Genomic DNA, 21,303 nt, shown 5'->3' with positions numbered 1-21,303 from the left:
TACATATTTAGACCTCTGCTACTGTGGTCTTGTACATAGATCAGATGTAAGTAACAAAGGAGGTTTTGCAGGTATGTGATACAAAAACTAACCTGTATTTCTGCTTTTCCAAGTAGAATTATGGTAGTAGTGTGTTTGGAAACACAACTGAGATGAAATTTTGAGGCTGTTAGCTGTCAGTAGGACTCATCTTCATTTAATTTCTTACTTAAGAAGCATAAATCTTATGTAAAAATGAGAGGGAGCATTCCTATCAAGATTTAAAATTTTTACACAGTGCTGTGTTTGTTTTCAACTCTTTAAATGTGGTGATGTCTCAGAAAAGGAAAGGAATATGAGCTACTTAAATATCACATGCAAAAGCAAGTTACCAACTTCTGGTAACCAGCTATTTGTTACTTGTTTGGTTTTTTTGTTTGGTGTACTTCAAAGATGATATAGGTAAACTTATTCTGAATTTAACCCAGCTGACTTTTGAAGGTAGTAGTTACTGGCGAGAGCTAGACTGCTGTCTAATGAGATTAATGCATAATTTCAAAATGAAGCTATCTCAGAACACTTCAGTTTGTCTGAAAGTATGATGCTTAACCCTTGGGAAGAAGTGAAATGTAGTACCCAGGTAGAGACATGTCAGAGGATGATCTGAGAGTATAAAGATTTCCATACTAACTCAGCCAACAGCAATGTGCTGTTGTGCAAAAACAGAGAGAAGGGAATAATTTTAAGACATTTCCAGAAGAGTACATAGGAAAGACATCTGGGGTAAGTACTTGGGCTTGATGAGGCTTTTGCTGGAATGCTTTATCCAGTTTTGCTCACTTAATCAGGGAAGCTCTCAATAGAGAGTGAAAAAAGTGGTGAATGGTAAGGAAAAAAAACCAGTATGAGCTTCTATAGTTTTATCCTTCCCCCAACCCCTTTAATCTTTTTGTCTTCAAAGTTATAAAAGGAATGCTGCTCAACTGTTGCTCTTGAATGTTGGAGGAACGGGAAAAATAAATGAATTTTATTTGCACCAGAGTAGACTTAGTATAAGTATTAGAAAACACTTTCTCACTGCTGTAATTGCAATAATGCGATAGGCAAGTTCCAACACATGCTAGAAGTTGAAAAGATAGTCTATACATTTTTTATTTATGGTGCAATAAGAATACATGTTCTTTTAAAGTCATGCTACATTTCTATGATTTCATAAAAGTGGTTTTGTTTTTCTTTAATTATCTGACTTGAATCAGAAGGTCTCATCAGGGTTAATGGTGAATCTTAAAGCACAAGGGGGAGATTTTATGATTGATATTTCATTTTGAAAGTTAAGCAGCTGGAAGAATAACTGTTTTGATTAATCTCATAGTCAAGTTGAAACACAATGACTGGCAAAGAGATAAGAACCTCAGCTCCATTTGTTTCTTGACATTTATATTGCTGCTTAAAATATAGTGCTTTTGGTTTGTTTTAAACATTTTTGGCAGTAGTCTCATTTGTCTGGTGATATAATCTTTGTTTTTAATTGCAGGTCTGCGATTGAAGAGGGTAAAGGAATTTATAATAACATAAAAAATTTTGTTAGATTTCAACTGAGCACGTAAGTTTCAAAAGTTGACCATATCAAAGGTTCTAACTACATTGGGGATGAATCAAAGTACCATGAAGCAGATGCTGCATAAATTCATTGCACATTTCATGTGGGACGCTGATATACCGTACTGTTGAATTTTCAGAATTTTGTACTTGGTGGCTTGTTTATTTTTAAAGAACCAGAAAATAGTGCAATAAATAGACATCTGGCTTTGTCACAGTTCTTTCTGTGAAGATGTAAAAAGTCAATAACTGAGAGGATGGGGAGAAACAGGATAGCTACTTTTTCGGTCCTTGTTTAAAGGAGAAGTTAGTAGCCATTCCCTCCTTAACCAAAACATGTATATCAAATGGAGGAAACCAGGGAAACGGGAGGTTAAGTTTCTCTGTAATCCATTTGCTGGTTTGTGGAATGAGTTCGCTCTGTGAACCTGACTTCCTTTTCTTGCATATAAGGATCCTTACATGTTTGTGGTGCTAACTATATCAAGAAGACAAGACATCAAGCCTTAGATTCAACTTATGTGAGTTTCTTACTGAATCTGGATTCAGGAACATGGTTTTCTTCTTCATGGCATTGTTCATGTACTTTTTTGAATCCTCCATGGCATTTCAGAGTGGTTGAACAAAGTTGTCGAACTTTAAAACAAACAAAGCCCCCCAAACAAACAAACAAAGCCCCCCAAACAACCACAAATACCCTCCCCAAGAAACACCAAAAGCAAAAAAATCCCAACCAAAACCCCCCAACACAATAAAACCCAGAAAACACCAAACTCATAGAACTTCCATAAAAATTGTCAGAAGCAGATTTTCAGCCTTCTACCAATGCAAGACACTAGTCAAGACTGAAAGTATATGACACTTCTTACAAACAACTAAGCTTAGATGTTCTAGGAAGGCGTGCTTGCCTGTTAGCCTTGGGAATGGTAGCTCAGGTTTTTGATGAATGAGTTACCCTTTTTTTTTTTTCCTGTCCCTCTTTGTAGGGAGAGTATAATAGGGTTCAGTAGAGCGCTAAATTCAGAATTATTGTAAGTCTTGCTCTCTTCTTGTTGGTTATGGAACCACTTAATCTTTCACTGAAAGCAATTAGTGCATACTTGTTTAGAGAGGTTCCTAATAACTAAGCTTGCAATGACCTAATCTGTTTTCAATCTTTTGCCTAGCCTCATCTTGCTAATAATGAGGGGTGGTGTAGGTATTTTTAGGGAGCTTGGGTAGTACCTTGCCTGGACTGATGAGTCAAACTAGTGACAGGTGCACACAGTGGTTGTGTTTACGTCAAAAGCATAAAAGCAGTTTGGTTTTCAAAAACAGGTTTAGAAGGTCCACTTCTGGCATAATAAAAGTATAGGACCTGGTTCCCCAGTGAAAAAATCAATTAGGTGATAGTGAAACTGAAATGTTATCTTAAAATTTGGGAGCTTTTTAAGATGCAAATTTGCTGCCTTTTCATTGCCAAAACAATGCTATTTTAAATATGAGCTGCGTCAAGATGAGTATTCTAAATGAGTTCATGCCCTACCTTTAAAGTTAGGCTTTCGTCAGTCATGATTCACAGGCAAAATCTATATCTGCTCTTAAACAGTTGAAGTGTTGATTACAAAGCAGTTATCAGTGGATCTTCAGAAATGTTCCATGCTGACAGCTATAAAAATGGATTCTTTCAACAGGAGTATAGCAGCACTGACTTTAATCTCACTGGCTACATTAATGAACTTTCCTAATCCTCTCAATGCCATGCAGATCTTGTGGATCAATATTATTATGGATGGACCTCCAGCTCAAAGGTAAGTAATTACTTTAAATTTCATTAGAGGTCTGAAATTCTTTTATTTCAGCAAGGAAAATGGTTTCTCATAAAGGAAGCTCTGTGAAGTGTTAAACTTCAGTGAAATGTTTCTGAAAAGGCAAACTTTTTCTTAGAACTATACTGCAAACATAATTCAATGTTCGTTCCTTTTGGTTTGCTTTAGTATCTCATGATAATTAGGGGGGCAGCATGGATACCTAAAGATCCATGGCTATGGCCATGAGACTTGGGTACAGGATTCTGGCTTCCCACTGGGTCCTTCTTTGACCCTCTTCACTGGAGATAGATGGTAGAAGTAGAGGTAGAAAGGAACTAGAAGTAAATTCCTTTGCTAGATTGATCATGGTAACAGAAATACTGAAAGACAGGAGATTTATATTTTAGGAAGAAATTCTTTACTGTGAGGGTGGTGAGGCACTGGAACTGGTTGCCCAGAGAAGCTGTGGATGCCCCATCCTGGAGGTGTTCAAGGTCAGGCTGGATGGGGCTTTGAGTAACCTGGTCTGGTGGGAGGTGTCCCTGCCCATGGCAGGGGGGTTGGAACTCGATGGTCTTTAAGGTCTCTTCCAACTCTAACCGTGCTATGAAATGAGGAACATAACTAAGTTTCCTTTAAAATGGACATCTAGTAATTTAAATATTGTCTGATATCATGTATTTATGGACTCGCAAACTGCAGTGTTAGAATCTTGCCTGCTACTAATACATATAACTCCGTTTTCTGAAAGTGAAAGTATCATGTGCTTATTTGAATGATTCTTAGGTTGTAGAGAGATGATTAAAATCCTTATTTCAACTCAGAAAATCTAGTTCTTAAGTTTGAAGCAGTGAATTATTTTTATAATGATAAAAATCTGAGATGTTTTTTTTTAATTATAAGTCTTGGGGTGGAGCCTGTGGATAAAGATGTTATTCGGAAGCCTCCAAGAAATTTGAAGGACAGCATTCTGACCAAAAACCTGATTGTTAAAATACTGGTTTCATCAGTAATTATCGTGTGTGGAACACTGTTTGTCTTCTGGAGAGAGGTATGACAAAATTGCAAGCAGTAACAAACTAATTAGAAAGAAATCCTGTTTGTAACAGCAGTTGGAATTCAGAATTTGTATGAACTTTAGTTGCAAGTTTTGTCCATGCTTATTTGATAACCTATTCAGGTAGCAGATTAGAGAGGAAGATTTTTGAAGTAGTTGTTGAAATGAGGAATATACTTTTATTCCCCAATCTCTGTTGTAACACAGACTTTTCCAGGTCCCAAATCTACTTGGGAAACTTTGGCTCATAGAAAGTAATTGCAAAAATCTTCTAGCCGGACTATTGTGAAACAGACATTTCACTTTCTTTTCCCAGTAGAGAAAAATGTTGTTTGAACTTCTGGTAGTGCATCATAGATTTCTTGGTATTCCATGTGCTTGCATGGGTCTTTGTCAAGAGGCTTCATTTAATCACAACTTGGAATTACAAATTGTTATAAGTTACAGATATGTAATTTTTGCTGTATGATTTATTAAATCAGCTTGGGGCAAACAATTTACTTTTGCTTTCATTTACTAGCTAGTAGAACTTGAATTATTGTAATAACTGTGCTTAGTTGTGGAGGGTTTAAAGCATGCTAAAGCCATTTAATTTTTTTTTTGTTGGCAGTTAAGAGACAATGTTATAACGCCTCGAGATACAACCATGACTTTCACCTGTTTTGTATTTTTTGATATGTTCAATGCTTTGAGTTCTAGATCTCAGGTAAGTGATTTGTATTGTCCATTTACACAATAAGCAGAATTTTCTTTGAGGAGGATCTCGCTGTGTCTGTTTCAAATGTTTTCCTGAAGATTTACTTCTGAAGATTTCAGAATTCTTCTCCTGAAGATTTGCTATTAAGCGTCAGGGTTTCACATAGTTTCTGTGTAGGATTTCTGAAATTACAGATAAGTATTAGTTTTCTTTATTTGTTTACATGATGCAGAGCTGGTAGTAATGCTTCTGTCCTGACAGAAGCAAGGCAATTTTTATTAAAAGTTGAAGTGTATTGCTGTGTATGCTTGATTGGGATTTTTTCCTGAAAATTCTGTCAGTTCAGCGTCCTTCTTAGATTCTGAAACTTCTTGAAGGCCTTGACTTTTTTATTTTGTAACCCTAAACCCATAATCCAAGAAAATTTCTTAAACTGTTCTTTCTCTATATATTTTTGTTTCAAGGAAACAAGTCTGAAATTTTGTGCTAGTATACATTACTACATTTACTCTAATTTGCAGTCTATTTTCTGATGTAATTTGTCAGGGTCAACATAAACACTTCCTTCTAATGTAGAGGGCACCTTCTAATGCACTGTCCTTGCAGAAAAGTGAGCTCAATATACAAGTTGTTGTCTATGAAGACAAGATTTGTACTCTGTTTACCAGAGAGAAAATGCAATTAGCCTGTTCAAGAACTTGTTCTGGATTATCTAAAAGGTCAACAAGAATTTTTTACAGTTTTCTAAAAGTCTGGATGAAAAGAAATCATAGCTACGAATTATTTTCTTGTCTAGATAATTAAGGTTACGTGTACAGTGTAATGTGTTGTTTATTTAACAGGCAAAATCTGTATTTGAGATTGGACTTTGTAGTAACAAAATGTTCTGCTATGCCGTCCTTGGATCTATAATGGGGCAGTTATTGGTCATTTACTTTCCTCCACTTCAGAAGGTTTTCCAAACAGAGAGCCTGAGTGTCTTGGGTAAGAAAAGTTCCCTTTCCAAAATTGTACCTTAAGGATTAATTTGCAAATGCATTAGCTCGTGGTTCTATAAGAGCACTTTCTGGCTGCTTGCATTCAACAGGAATACAAAGCCTGCTGACCTTTTATTAACATCGTTTTAGAGGTTTTCTTTGGGAACCATGATTTAAATGCATATGGTACACAAATGATGAGTGCATTTTTCAATATAAATTTTGATGCAGGCAAAAATGAATCACAGAGTTTATTGAAATTTTTTAAGCACTGTTAATCTTGCTATTTAGCAATTTTTTTTCTCTAAATATAAACACCTTATTTAGAAATCTTGATCCTTTATTAAATAACCAACTGCATTGTTGTAGGATAAATACACACAAGGATTTTAAGAACCTATAGATACATAATGCTGTTCACCTCATTAATTATGTTTATTACTTCTGTGGTTTTCTGGAGTTAAAGATAAGTGTCATGAAATTCATGTTTTTCCATAATTCGTTTTATTTTAGTGTCATTTCTGATGATACTAATATTTTTTCAGTATAATGTTAATTATGTCGCTTCGTGTTGGGTTTGTGTGTGTGGGGGTGTGTGTGTGTATGGTTGGACTCGATCTCATAGGTCCCTTCCAACCATGAAGATTCTGTGTTCTTTGTTTTCAGAGGTGTTAACAAATACAGAATTATGAAATACTTTAGAAGTTTGAAATATCATGCCTGTACAGGTGATTTGTGCATAAACCATGCATGATAATCTTCTGGTCCTGCAAAAATTGGTTCTTGTATCATTTCTCCTGAACTTACCCAAAGATTGGGAGACAATTTGAAAGTCTAGCAAGTCTTTCTTTTGTAAGTCTGCCCTTAGCCTTAAATAGCAAATTTAAAAAAGGCTAATTATCTCTTTCCAGATCTACTGTTTCTTCTGGGACTCACTTCCTCTGTGTGCATAGTGACTGAGATCATAAAGAAGTTTGAAAGAAGCAAGGAAAAGATCCAGAAACGTGGAAGTTCTTCTTCGTCAACTTCGTCTTTTCTTGATGTATGATGCATATTGCATTCTTTTGTTTGCAAACTTTAGGGATTGCTGTCTAAAGATGTAGGAGGAAGAAAAACATATTTGGAGGATAAAGAAATCCTGAGGGCTTTTGACAAGTCCTTTGTTTCACTGGCTAAGGATGAACGTTCATGTTTCAAGACTGTTTAGAATTTAACTTCCAGCTGTGGGAGTAACAAATGAAATTATGCAACTTTGGTAACATTTTTCCTCAAACATAAATTTACTTTTGAGATTGAATGGGATTTTGTGTGGGGGGGTTTAATTTAAAGAAAGATCTAAGCCCAAGTCCCATTTTCTGCACTTAAAAGATATAACTGTGTAAAATCCTTCTCTTAGATATAAATATTTTAGTTTGTTTTTATTTAAAACATTGTAATATTTTACTTTTATGGTGGTGGGACTTTGCTACTAATAAAAGGATAAAAAAATATTCCAGAGGCATTCCACTGGGTTTAGAGTCTGTCACAAGAGTGCCATATTCTAGCTACTGTATTTATTTACTTTATCCTGCAATGTGTAAGCGGCTCAAGTACCTTGTGCTACAGATTTTTTGTATCCTGAGTTTTTTTTTGCACAGGATGTGACCGCTGTTGGATCACTGTTTTTCTTTTCTTTTTCTGTGATTGAAAAGCCTATACTGCAATTTGAAGTAAATGTTTGCTTTTCTTAAAAGTGTGGTGTCTCTTTTTGTTTTAAAAAAACCTGGCATTTACACCAGATTAGCATGCTTGGTTTGATGCAGTTTTAGATACAACCTTTGTTTAATGTCTTGTTTCATATTTACTTTAGCTTATGACTGTTAGATCACTTGAGTGATTATAAACAGAACTGTTACTGAAATGATTTGTAGTGTATTGAATTAGAAAATGAATGCACAAATCCTCACACTAATGGCAAAACACTCCACCCCTCTTTCAAAGAAGCTTGGTTTTTCCTTCCTCTTTCTTCTTCCACCCTGATCATAAAAATAAACTTTTTATGAGTAGTGTAACTTAAAATTTTAACCTGCAGAATAACTTTTTGTGGCTAGAAAAGCATTGTAATAGACTCCTATCCTGATCTGTTAAAAATACTTTTAATATATGGTAATGTCTGAATAATATTCACTAATTGGAAACGGTGTTCTTCCTCAAAATAGACTTGCAGCTGTTGTCATCAGTGTCTTCTCACCAGAGTAGGACTCATCATCTCTTGAGGAAATGCAAGGAGCAATCACCTAGGCAATCTCGAAAAGAGGATGTCTGAGATCTCTAAGGGGAGTTGGAGATGTAATGGTATCTCTTTTGCTTGAAAGCACATGGATCCACATCTTTTCACACGGCAGCCTGAAAGTGTGGCATTGCTGTTGGCTCTGGGCCCTGCTGGCACGAAGGTCATCCTCCGGTTAATGAGGAATTGTCGTAAACAGGCGCTGGGATATTTCTGCACTTCCCTTTCTGGCTTGCCCCACACGCCATGCTCAAAATCTGGGGAGTTCCTGGAAAACAAGGCAGTTTGGAAAGTGCTGTGTGAATATGTTAATTGTTCTCTTTCTTCTTCCCCCTGGAGATTCCCAGACTTGGTCAGGAAGTGGGGCTGCAGACAGGACATGAGTTGCGTGTGTGTAAGCAGACTCAATGGCACACTCATCTGTTGCTCTGGCTGACCTGGTCCTGCTCAGTATGCATGTTACCTGGACTACCAATGTGCAGGTGCCTTAATCGCGTAAAGGGGAAGACTAGCATATGGCCTTCACCTCTTCCTACTGAGCTGGTAGGGCCTGAAGGGGATGAGCTGTTACGGAAATGTTCTCATGTCTTCAAGCAAAAGCTTCATATTTCCAGCAGTTCTGCCTTTCAGAAGTTGAACACATTTGTCAGTGTTCCTCCTGTTGAACAATTACCATCTTTGGCAAGTGGGGCGGTCGTTGTTCAGTATTGTTGTAGGGTGTTAAGTATTTAAATGCCATTTCAGAACACTGATTAATAAAATACTTGGTATTCTTCAGTAAAGACAGGTAGTAAAAACCGTCAGTGCTTGCTGATGAAGAATCTCTTGAATGAACTTGGGTTTTGAGAAAGTAACAGCAACTGTGCTTCCCACGTAGTAAGTCTTAACTTCTTGTTGATACTGTCCATGGGATTTGACTGCTTGTGCCCTGCACTTGGTCGTCGAGTCCCAGAAATCTATATAAGTACAGAAGTGCAGATTAATGCCAATTTGTCATCTTAGCTTTGAAGTGTTACTGCCTGGTCTTTAAGCAAGGTACCGTAAGCAACGGTACTTTAAGAAGTACCCATTTCCCGGCCCAAGTCTCACTTTCTGAGTAAGTTAGGTCAGTCTAGACAAAAAATAAAATGTCAGTCTTTTATGAAGAATTAATTCTGCCTTCTTGCAGGGTGAACTTAATTGAATGCAATTCATTTTAATGCCAAATGTAAGTTCTGCTGTCTTTTCCAATGGAAGAGGAAACAATAACAAGTAATTCATCTAGCTCAATCTATTTATGAAAAATGCATGGACTGAATTCTGTTCTCCATTTTTGATCATTACCACCTAACGCCAAATTTGAGAGATTTTTCTCCAAAACAATTGAATCAGTAATGGGATTTTCCTACCAAAAATGAGGCATTTAATACAGGGTAAAATAGACAGCAACCAAGGAATTTAGTTGCTCTTACTAAAGCATGGAATAGAGAACTCTTCTGTTTTAGTAAGGGCCCTTTATTTTGAATAAGATTGAAAACCTATAATGACTTGAAAATTGGAACGTTTGATTTAAATTCTGAATAATAACCCTAGAATTGGTAATAATTTGCTTCTGCATACAGGGCTGGTGTCTGCAATGAGGTGTGTTTCATCTTACCAGCAACAAAGAACAGCTGAATTCTGCATTGAGAACACATTTCCAGTAGAGTAATTCTTAATCATTGAGTCAGCGCTCCCAAAGGTATTCTCAAAATGCCATGTGATCATAGCAGCCTTTTTATGTGGGAGTGGAACACTTGATTTTATCCCAGTCTTATGAACTATCTCATTGAAGATACTGCTTCTTAGCAAGTCTCAAGAATTTATGTTCTCCAGCACTTTTCCAATATGGGATTCAGAGTAAATTAATATTTGTCTTCTCACAGCACTGACAAAGTGGAATCAAAGATGCCTGTATTTTTATATTTAAGACTTACTTTAAATGTGACTATTTCTGATGATTTAAAATCATAAAAGAACTACACGCTTGGTGAAATGAAATGTGGTATCATAATGGAGCGGAGGATGATTTGGATGATTAAGGATTTAAGTTTTAGTTACTAAAATCAAGAACTTTAAATTTAGCCCCTTTCAACTTTATTTAAAGTCAGCTGATGGAAATGTGACTGCAGACTGCTGCCAACTGAAGTCTTTTTAAAAATGGGTTGTAAAGTTCCAGTAACTTGCTGTATGGTTGAGCGCAGGTGCCATCTGCTGGTATTTTAATAAGTAGCAGTTTTGTACTGAAGACATTAAATATTACTATTTTGGACTGTATCTCAAGAATAGTCATAAATGTATTCTTTTCTCATTGAATATATTATGGCAGTATCAAGACTCAGCTGTATGATATCAGAGACCCTTTCTGTAAGGCACAAGATCTAGTGAGTTACTTCCACATGGACATGTGTCATATGAGGGACGTAACCAGGACTGAAAACTGAGCACACGATGATGCAGGAATTGAGCTTGACTTCTGGTAAGTAATGGGCAAGACCTTAATGATTAAAGCTAGAAATCATGTTTTTCCTGAATGTAAGAAAAAGCGTATGGATTCTGAAGAAAAAAACAAAAATTGTAACTCGATCTCAAATGAGGAAGACACTGGAAAAACAAGGGTTTTATAAGAAAAGAATTTATGTAAATTGACTAATTTTGCTGGAAAGTTAGCTAATACAAAATATTGATGTGGTAGGATTTTTTAAAAATATATATTGTTTTTCAGTATTACCATGTTGATCGTAAAGGTTTGTCAAGTAATTTAGTGTGCGTTTGGGCAAGTTAAAACAGGTCTGTAATTTTACTATAGCCTTTAGACAAAGGAGGTTCATTCAAATGAGGAGTTTGTTAATGGCAGAAGAGAGTACAAAATCACTCTGCTGCCCAAACATGCTGTCGTGTGACAGCTTTGTGTATGCGTGTAAGCATTTAACTCTTACTTACATGTCAAAGTGGGGGAGAATAGAACCTGAAGTTTCTCCCCGAGTGTAATTCGGTGCCTATACTACTACAAGCATAACTCTCTCAGTTGTCACTGACTGAAGCTAGCTGTCCCTGAAACTACAAATGCACTACCTGTAAAGACTGATTTTTATAATATTTTTAAACTTGTCATTTCCCATTTTAATCTGATCTGTAATCACTGTGTTTGTCAAACACAAAGATCAGATTCTTCTGGAAGTTGGAAGCGTTCAGAGAGATGGAGAGATAGCCAGCTATAAGTGCTAGGAAAAGAATTCCTTTAAAATAGTCCAGCTTTTAAATGCTGAACAACTTTACTCTCGTTTTCAATTAGACCAATACTTTAAAGAAAAACAAAACACCACAACTTTTATACAGCACTTCTTTTATTTATAAGAGTTTTAGTTACAAAAAAGTAGATTAAAAAAATCCCTGAAGCAAGAATTGTTGGTAAAGATTAAAACAGGAACTTGTGTGAAAACAGCTGAGCAAATTCCAACAGTCACATATTTTAATATAATTTCTTCCATCTGCACGGCATTAAAAGTTATTTCAGGAATAACGCTTTCAGTCATCCACTGCAAGTGATGCAAACCTATTAACACTGCATAAACGCTGAGCTTCTGGTACAGCACACCGGATGGTCTTTTTTTTCTTATTTGATGCTTTCTTCTTTTTGCAGGACGCAGGTTTCTGAAAGAATTCTGGACATACAGTTGATGTCACTGTATTTAACAAAACCTGATAAAGCAGAGTCATTTTTGGAGATGAACTAAACAGATTTTCCACTGAAGGTGTTGATTTAAGCTCTTGGTACAGTCTGTGCACAAGGGTCCCACTGTAAAGCCTGCTCAAAGGAAGGAGAGAATCCTCATTTAGAATCACACCTCAGCAGGACAGGTACAAAAACATGCTGCTTAGTGAAAAAACTGGTCTTAACTACACACAGGATCCAACAGTGGATTCCTAAGGGATACTGAATTTGGCCAATTTTACCACATCTTCAAACGTAGTAAAATTGGCCAAAGGAGTTTGACACAGAAAATGAAACACATAAACATATTTCATCAGAGGCTTGTGTGGAAAGCAGATCTCTGAAACATCCTTACCTACTTAGGTCTGGCTCTGAGAGAGGAGCGCAGAGTAGCTGGTTGAGATAGAATCCCATCTGAAGACAGCACTGCCACTGGCAAAAACTGTGTGCAGCATCTAAATCAAAGTCTTTATTTTGCAATTTCTTTTCCTTCCACTTTAAAAATTCGTTATATGCAATAGTGTCATCTTCAGCACGTACAGCTGTGGGATCTAGGTTACAAATAAAAAATGACATGCAAGTAAGTGTTCTGCTGTGAATAGTACCAAAAAAAAAAAAAAAAAATTATCTGCAATGTGTAGGGTCTTCAATCCTCCAGTTCAATTTCAAGTTTTCAAATGTCTCAGACTGAACTTTAGATACAAAAGTGCGTAAAAATTCAAATATGAATATCCATGAGAATCTGAAATTGTGAAATCAGGAATTCTATTTGTTAAGTAATTTGCTACGCTGTTCTGTGAGTGGATCAATTCCAAACAAGATTCCCATCTGACTCCCACCCATTTGGGAAGCAGGTGGCAACCACATCAGTCCAGTTTCTATAAACTAGAACCTAAAGAAATTTTATACCGTAAATCTTTGCCATCAAATGAAGGACTCCTAGAGTAAATCCTGCCATAACTAATAGATACGTATAATATTACTGAAACAACTTCTGTGATAACTTAGTACTTCCAAATTCTTGCAATGCACAGGTGCCTGTGCAACTTGGCATTTTTAAGTACAGGTGACTTTAGAAAAACTCACAAGAAAAAAAAGCATCTATTGGAATGCAACAATAGTAGTTATTATCTTTTGATGCACAAATATGTTAAGCTTATTTTTTTGGTAACTTTTATATCTAAATTTATCTTTTACTCCTAAAGAAAGCATTTATAAATGCAAATTAACATGTTACAAGACAGCACTTTACTGTTTTACCTATATAAAATGCTAGCACTGTTTCTCTGCTCTGTATCAATGCAAAGAATGACACCTCAGGAGTAAATCAATGTTAATATAGTATAAATCAAAGTTAATTCATCTGAATTTGGACAAACCACCATAAATGAGGAAAAATGAATTATGGTATAGATTTTCTTAGCAGCTGAACACCTAGAATTGTCATCTTTGGAGACATACCTGTATCACTTGTTATCCTGTGAAGTTCTCCAGATACTATCATTAGAAGTAAAGCCTTTAATTGAGGCAACTTAACTTTTGGTTCTGAACAACATATCCAGTGACATGTTACAGCAATGGGGAGTTGTAAGTGACTGGGGATAGATTCTAGGAAACTCATTTTCACTCCTAGAGTCTCCAGCAAAAGCATCTGTCGGCATGACATGGGCACCTAAAAATAAATTAAAAAATTGGAATAGAAAAATAAAGGTAAGAGACTTTATTTACTGTGAGCAATTTCCAAAAGGCAAATAAGCTCGTGTTTGAACTAGTTAATACTTCAAGTTTTTGATAAATTATTTAAGTTTCGCAGATATTCTGAACAGGAATTATTTTTAAATACTACATAAGCTTTAAAAACTATACAGTTAAATGTTAGGCATAAGGATAAAAGTCACTTTTTTACAATTGCCTGAGGTTAGATTTTAAGAGGTTTCAGAGTCTTCTTCAAATCAGGTGACAAACTCCTATGTGAAAGTTGACTTGATTGGAAAAATCTTGTAACCAATAATGCATTAAAATTACTTCAGTATGGCAAATATCTATCTATCTATAGATAGATATAAAAACTTCATTTTGTGCCTCTAAAAGTTACTCTTGCTTTGTGAGATGCAAGGGTGATGTCTGGGTTTGATATGTTAAAACACACTTACCTGTAGTCACAATGAAATCTTAAGTGTGCAGCTTTTATTTTTCACCTGCAATGTATTAATTCCTAGCACATTCCCTCTTTGTTGTGCTATTTAACTTCTAAAAAGTGGTGTTATGAACTTTGTCTATAAATTCATGCATGCAGCAGAATAACAGCAGTGATTTGGGTGCTTTGTGAACCTTGATTAGGATGATTTTGCCTATTCTTAAGTAGACATACCCACAGTAGAAAATAAACTGAAATCAGTTTTGCCTAGAGCACTTTAAATGCAGAATAATCCTTCTTCTTCTAACCTTTCGTTCAATGGATAATTCCCATATATTTAGTAAAGAGATCTGTTATAATAGCAGGAGCTCAAATGCATTAAACAAACAGCATACATACCAACATCAAATGAAGGTGTTACTAATGTCTCTCAAAATCCCTAAACGTAATTTTTCAAACTCTTAAGTGTTTGCATATTCCTCATGTAAAAGGCCTGTAACAATGACCTGTCTAAAATAACCTGTATGTAAGCCTTTGGAACCTTAGCTATCTGTAGCATTTAATGGTTGTAGTAGTGATTAGACTTGATTCTTACATGAAATAGCCACCAGCAGTGATAAAAACAGAGGTGTGTTAACAGTTGATCTGAATGCCAGGATTGATAGAGCATGTGGTATTAAAAGACACTGATTGTATCTCCGGATCTTTCAGAAATTACTGCATACAAAACCTCAGTTTTGCAACTTTGGGAATGGGGATTACTTTCCATTCACAGCAAGAATTACAGTCTTAAATTGTTAGAATTTAAAAATATAGAATTGCTAATGGTAACTAGAACTAACCTAGTACACCTTTCCTTTGATTACAAGCTGTTTTTCAGGCGCTGTTCTGTCTGGCAAGCGGCTGGGGTGCACATTAGCAGGACACATAGTTGCGGCAGGTAAAACTGCTGGGCAGCTGCAAGATTCATATATAAAGTAATAGTGATTTTTAGTAAAAAAAGTGTCAGATTTTGTTTCAGAACATTGCTCCAAAACCTCCATAGCCTGATCAAATATAAAGTTTTGTAGTGTTAAACTGCACTTTTCTAAATTTCGTAAGAGTTCCTTCCTATAATTATAAAAGCAAGTATTAGTGTTAACAGAATACATAGGATGAGAGAACGGCTTAGAATAGAAAATGTTGGCAATACTACATACACACACAACCAAATTTTCATATAATTTGTCTTGGAACAGTTTGGGGGGGGGGAAGGACAGGAAGGGAAGAAGGTGGCAGCAATCTGTGTAGCCTCTCAAGTATCACAGGCTAAGCTCGGAGCCCTGTGCTTCTGTATCAAGTAGTTACTTACTGAGGTAGCTTAGTTCAGGCATCACATATAGTGACCAGCTAGAAAACGTGAATCCCAAATATTTTTTTTGTCACTTGTGAAACACTGTTAACCATGATCTGTTGTGACAACCATTTACCTCAATTAACTTGTCCAAAGGAAAATGATCATCACAAAAATCTGTGGGTAGGCTTGCTGCTTGAACAAATGTTTTTTTAAGTGTCTTTTGGAGTCTGTCAAATTCACATACAACTGGCAGCTCGCTGGTCTGCTTACTTGGAGAAGCAGCTTCAGTATTCTGAGATACTTTCAGAAGTAGTCCATAGATAACTTGTCGAATGGGCAAAGCTGTGGTGTGTGCGCTAGGTCTCTGCATGTTCTCCACCTGAACGTGGAGGAAGGTACTTCTTAGTATCAGGGCATCACTGATGAATGGGGCCAGCTTACCTTTTGCCAAAGCATCGAGCACCCACCGGGGTATATCTGCTTTCCTGGCTGCCTCGCATTCGTACTTCCCATTTTGAAAGAAGTCCTCGAGATTGACGTCAGACAGAATATAATCCTCCATTGAAGTGCACAGAAGCTCCCTTATGTCTTCTCTCTGGTGTTTCTTCAGGTACTTCAGCAGGCTGTCGACAGCCTCGGTGGGCTCGGCAAACTGCGACAGCCAGTGCAGCAGCCCCTGAAGGCGGGCGTGCTTCCCTCCCTTCCCCGCCGCGCAGCCCCCCGGCAGGCGCACCTTGCTGAAGAACACCTCGAGGGCTGCCAGGTCGATGTAGTCGTTCCCGTTCATGACGGCGAAGAGAGGGAGCAGGCTTTTGTTCGGGAGGCTGAAGTGCCTGCAGAACTTCTCCACGGAGAAGCAGCGAGCAGGAATGTAGCAGCCCGGCGTCCCCTCGCCCGGGCGGACGCTCTGCCACTGGAAGTGGCTGAGTGGGCAGTAACCGGCCGCCAGGTCGAAGACGCAGAAGTCGCTGTCGAGGGAGAGGACGGGGCAGCCCCAGCGGTTGGCCAGGCCGGCGATCTCCCGGTCGGCCTCGGCGAAGCACTGCACGAAGGGGACGCCCAACCGGCCCAGCGCCTGCACGAAGGCCTCGCGGGTCAGCAGCGGCACCAGGCAGCCCCCTTCGCCGCGGGAGAGGCCGTGGGCTGCCCGCAGCCGCTCGGCGGCTCGTCCCTTCAGCGTGGGCAGCTTCCTGTCGTCGGCACCGCGCCCGCCGTCCAGCAGCACGAAGGGGGCGACGCGACAGGCCCGCAGGCTGCCGAAAAACTCGCCCACTGCCGCCGCGAAGGGGCCGTAGTCGCCGCCGCGGCGGAAGTCGGCGGCAGAGGCGAAGCACAGCCGGTGGTAGAGGCTGCTCCCGTCGATGACCAGCTTGGTGTCCCTCACCCGCAGCTCGGTGAAGAACGACCCGTGCTCCTCCACGAAACCTGTCAGACCTGGGATGCCCATGGTGGTGGCGGCAGCCGCCGTCCGTCCGTCCTTCCTCCTCCCCCGGGCGGAAGTAGCGCTAGGAGTGACAGGCGGAGTCCTCCAATCAGAGCTCTTCCTCTTCCCGCCCACTGGCTCTCAGTGCGCGTGCGCGGCCCGTTTCCTAGCGACGGAGGCGCAAACAGGGGCCCGGCGGAGCCGTCGGCGCCGGTCGCGTCTCCGCGCTGCCCGGTTTGGCTCCTCAGGCCGGGCGAGGTAGGAGGCTGTGGCCGCTTCCTCTTTCGCCCTGCCTCAGGCCGTCCCGAGGGGAGCCGAGGGATCCTGAGGGACGGCAGTCCCCGCCGTCAGGCGGGCCTTGGCGGCCGGGCGCTGGAGGTGCAGAAACCGTGGGGAGGTCGCGTACCTGCCGGTGGGGCCAGAGGGGTCCCGGGGAGCACCGCCTTCCCCGGAGGGGTGAGGAAGGGGGAACGGATGGTGGCGTGCCGCCCTCGCCCCTCAGTGTGAGTGTAGCTGGGAAGGGAAGCGAGGACACTACGTACCTGTGTGTGTCCCCAGGTCCTCGGAGTGTAAATTTTGAGTCTTACACGGCCTACTAGAAAGTAGTAACATCTCTGATGTTATGCTAGGGGATCTCGGCTTCCTGAACGTGCGTCAGGCAGATATTAGCCTCTTTGATAGTCAACTACGTTTGACCTTGTTTTACCACCACCTGTAGGCTCCTTTGCTACCAATACTACTAATAAAATCTTTCTTAGTTATCCTTTCTCTGGGAGCAGTAAAAAACTGTCAACTGAGATGATGTTACTTTAGACTTGGCTAGGTTTATAAAGATATTGCAGGAAATAACAATGGAGCTGGTGTTAAGGCGTTCATTTTTTTTAAATGAAGGGAAAAAACAGGAGTACCTAATTTTTCTATTTTCCAAAAGTTTAAAGAAGCAGGCCAGTGAAGTCACTGACAGGAAAAAATTCAAGGTAGTAAATACTAAGGATATTTGGAGTTTAAAAATAAAAATTCTGAAATTTGTACTGCAAGGGATGGGGAGTGCGGGTGGCAAATGTCAATGTAGCACATGGATTCTTAAGGAATAAAAAGAAAACCTGATAGAATTGGAAAATGGCCCTGATTGGCAAAGAGACATTTGTCCTGGAGGCAGAAAGCATCAGAGTATGCTAGCCATTGCTAACCAGAACCTGAAGGTTACATGAAGGAAATTAAAGACAGTATCTTACTTACGTAAGCAAAAGAAGGTCAGGGGAAGAAGTGAAGGTGCTGTGCACTTAGCATGTGTGGGTGAAACTGTGAAATCCTAAACAACTTTGTTTTAGCTTACAACAATAAAGAGGAAGGAGATTTAACTCCAGCCAAGGAAGACAGAAAAATAAAAATGTAATCCAGAAAATGTTATTGCATTGATTTGGCATCAGCAGCCTGCCAGGTTCTGGAATGGGGTTTGGAGGAGGGGGAAGGAAGAAACTGAAGAGCATAAGCAGTTTACCAGAGTGTTACCGGATGGGGTGTATTGGGTTTTTTGAGGAAAAGGGAGCTGGAGAGTTGATTTCTTTGAATTATCTCTAGTTGTTCTGACCTTCAATGGAGCAATTGATGTACTGCTGCTTGGAGAATACTTGCTCAGTGGGAGAAGATGGGCACTAGTCAAAAGTTGAAGAAAGGCTGGGCTAAAGGTTTGAGTGAGGTAGGAGAGGCTGCCCGTTCATATACTTCTCAAAGAATCAGTCAAGATGTGGTTGAGTCTGTTGACTCTCACAGGGTATTTCTTTCAAAATGCAGTGGCTCAGCAGTCCATCTGTTCTGTGCCATTTAAATGTGCCTGTGACACCACAACTGCAGTCACTGGTCCCTGCCTTGTAACACTACTTAGCAGTAGATACCGCAGCATTTAGTATATGATAGTTATTACTGTCATTATCTACAGGGGGAAATAGAAGCATAGAGAGTAGCAGTGAAGAGGCAGGGTTGGAAGTAAAGTACAACAATTAGACTCAATGGGCTACTTGATCTCAAGCGTGGTATTGTGGTGTAAAGGATTGTGATTCTTCCTAGGGCTCAGGTAAGTATCAAAATATGAAGGTGAGCAGTGTTAAGTGACTCTTCTCCAGAAAAAAGGAATAGATACCTCAGCAGTTTTTTCTAAGTTTAGTTATTTCTAAAGGGTATATATCTCAAAACTATTCTTTTGGGGATTTATGAAGGCATCCATAAACCAGTATCTTCCTAGAAGAATAGTAAATTAAAAATATGTAAACTTTCCAGAACTGGCAATGTAATATTTTAGGAGTTCATCTTCCTGTCCTCCTCCCTGTCCCCTCAATGTGGTCCATTTATGCTTCTTCAGACAGATGTGGAGTTACAGAAGGAGTAATTTTGTAGCTGACATTCTTTGCTTAACATTTACATTTCAAAATTTTTGTCACTTGTTATCTGAAGGAGAATACAGAAACAAAATCTCAGGAGTGCTATTGTTTGAAACAAATACATGATTTGTATCATTGTTAAGATGGCTTGTAGTAATTAAAATTTCGCTGTTTCACAATATAGTGACACTGCAATGTCAGGCTCTCTGGTACAGTGTGACAGCAGCTCAGCAGATGGGTATTAAACTAGGTTCCTACACACAGAGAGTTGTTGTAAGATACAAATTTATAATCTTCATTTAGGGTCTACAAAGACAGCGACTTGGAACCAGCAGTTATATAGCTTTTAAAATTAAACAATTTGTCTTTTCTCTTCCAAAACAACAACAACAAAAAAACCCCACATTTTGATGTGCTTGCATTGATGTTATATGCTGTGGTGAGCAAACCCAGGGTGCGCACACTGCACTGCAGCAGGCAGTGCTGATAGATAGATAGTATTAGTTGCACTGATTGTAGGATCTTGCAACATCTTTATTTGCTCCAAAGAATCTTCAAGCGCAAATGATGCAGGTAGCATTTTATTATCTGCAGTGAAACACCTACCCTTTATCATTTGGAATGAGGAAGGTAGAGGAGACAAAGTTATTCTAAATTCACGTTTACTTATTGAAAAACATAGAAACGCTAGAGCTTTGCCTTTGCAGTCCCTACATTTGCAGAATTAGGACTTCAATTAGATAAGAATTCCAAGGCAAAGCTAAATTGTTAGAAAGGTGGTTCAAGAAAGAATTACTACAGCAAAGCAGAAATTAAGATCTTTTAGAAGAAATGGGTTTTATTGAATGTCTTGTAGGCTTGTGGATAGCCAGGAAACTAATTTGCAGAACATATTATTAGTAGTGAATCACGCAGAAGCTGTGAGGTCAGCACTGAAACAGATGGTGAAATTTGAGGGGCAAATGAAAGAGCTGAGAAAACAGCTTTGTAGTTATTGATGGGAGTGGACTCCACTGATGGGTGGAGATTTTGCTTCAGTATCTACAAAAATAATGAAACTTGTATCCTGAAACAGGCATTTTTGGTATTGGGTACTGTAGTGGTATAAAGGCAGCTGCTGGAGAGGAGTGCCAAAAGTTACAGATCACCGGAACAGGCTGCCGACAGAGGCTGTGAGTCTCCTTCTCTGGAGATCTTCAAAACCCACCTGGATGTGTTCCCATCCAGCCTGCTCTGGGTGAACCTGCTTTGGCAGGGGGGTTGGACTAGATGATCTCTGAAGGTCCCTTCCAACCCCTAGCATTCTGTGATATCTAGGGGAACTCTCTGGTGAGATACAGGTGTAATTGTCCTTGCAAAAAGCCCTTCAACTTTTAAATAAATTACTGTATAAGCACCTGCATTTCTTTTCCCCTGTGTTCTTTGTCCTAGTGAATTAATTTAAGGTTGATTTAGAGGAAGGCTAACTATGTCACATCCACGTTAACTGGAGTTTCTTTATCAAGTCCGCTACCCACATCTTAACAACTAATGACTCCACTTAATTTGTATTTTTCTGCAAGCTGAGCACTGTAAGCACTATGATAGTATTAAATGAAGATTTTAATAAGAATATTACATTGAAAAATGAATTTTTTTTCTGTTTCAAGTGTATCCTGTGAATATCCATGGACGATTAAAAGGATTTGAAAGCTACATTCCAGAGAAATTTGTGTAGTTTCTGTTACACAAAGCAATGCTGAAATTTCAAGAAACTGCTAAGCATGTCACTGCTGCCAGATTTAATTCTGCTTGCTCAGATGCTGTGATTGCAAGAAGATACGTTATTCAGAGGAAACTTGGCAATGGAAGCTTTGGAAGTGTATATCTGGTTTCTGACAGAAAAGCAAAACAAGGAGAAGAATTGTAAGTAAACCTTTTGCATACCT

At 38.9% G+C, this 21,303-nt stretch overlaps 3 protein-coding genes across 6 annotated transcripts in view; 2 read left to right on the top strand and 1 right to left on the bottom strand.

The window, feature by feature from the left end:
• Positions 1 to 12,476, top strand: part of ATP2C1 (ATPase secretory pathway Ca2+ transporting 1) — a 72,980-nt gene extending 60,504 nt beyond the window's left edge. For 2 of the 4 annotated variants that reach the window (XM_074150603.1, XM_074150606.1), the window contains exons 22-27: positions 1,514 to 1,582; positions 3,252 to 3,368; positions 4,272 to 4,419; positions 5,036 to 5,131; positions 5,965 to 6,106; positions 7,011 to 7,821. In XM_074150603.1, coding sequence (XP_074006704.1) covers positions 1,514 to 1,582; positions 3,252 to 3,368; positions 4,272 to 4,419; positions 5,036 to 5,131; positions 5,965 to 6,106; positions 7,011 to 7,147 — 709 coding nt within the window. In that variant the 3' untranslated portion in view covers positions 7,148 to 7,821. Of the gene's footprint in view, positions 1 to 1,513; positions 1,583 to 3,251; positions 3,369 to 4,271; positions 4,420 to 5,035; positions 5,132 to 5,964; positions 6,107 to 7,010; positions 7,822 to 12,464 lie in introns of those variants that run through there. The other 2 variants (XM_074150605.1, XM_074150604.1) reach the window with 2 other exon arrangements.
• On the bottom strand, positions 11,915 to 17,021 carry ASTE1 (asteroid homolog 1). Its single transcript, XM_074150607.1, has 4 exons — positions 15,708 to 17,021; positions 13,563 to 13,773; positions 12,457 to 12,652; positions 11,915 to 12,194 (listed from the first exon to the last, which is right to left on the bottom strand). Exons 1-4 carry the CDS (start codon positions 17,019 to 17,021, stop codon positions 11,915 to 11,917), a joined length of 2,001 nt encoding a protein of 666 aa, XP_074006708.1.
• A 4,089-nt stretch (positions 17,022 to 21,110) lies between these two features.
• NEK11 (NIMA related kinase 11) overlaps positions 21,111 to 21,303 on the top strand; it is a 93,683-nt gene continuing 93,490 nt past the window's right edge. The window contains exon 1 of the mRNA XM_074150436.1: positions 21,111 to 21,280. Within this exon, the coding sequence (XP_074006537.1) occupies positions 21,111 to 21,280 (170 nt within the window). The remainder of the gene's footprint in view (positions 21,281 to 21,303) is intronic.

This window comes from Numenius arquata, chromosome 7 (genome assembly GCF_964106895.1).
Source record: "Numenius arquata chromosome 7, bNumArq3.hap1.1, whole genome shotgun sequence".
Classification (NCBI taxonomy): Eukaryota; Metazoa; Chordata; class Aves; order Charadriiformes; family Scolopacidae; genus Numenius; species Numenius arquata.
This window is presented reverse-complemented; position numbering and strand designations above follow the sequence as displayed.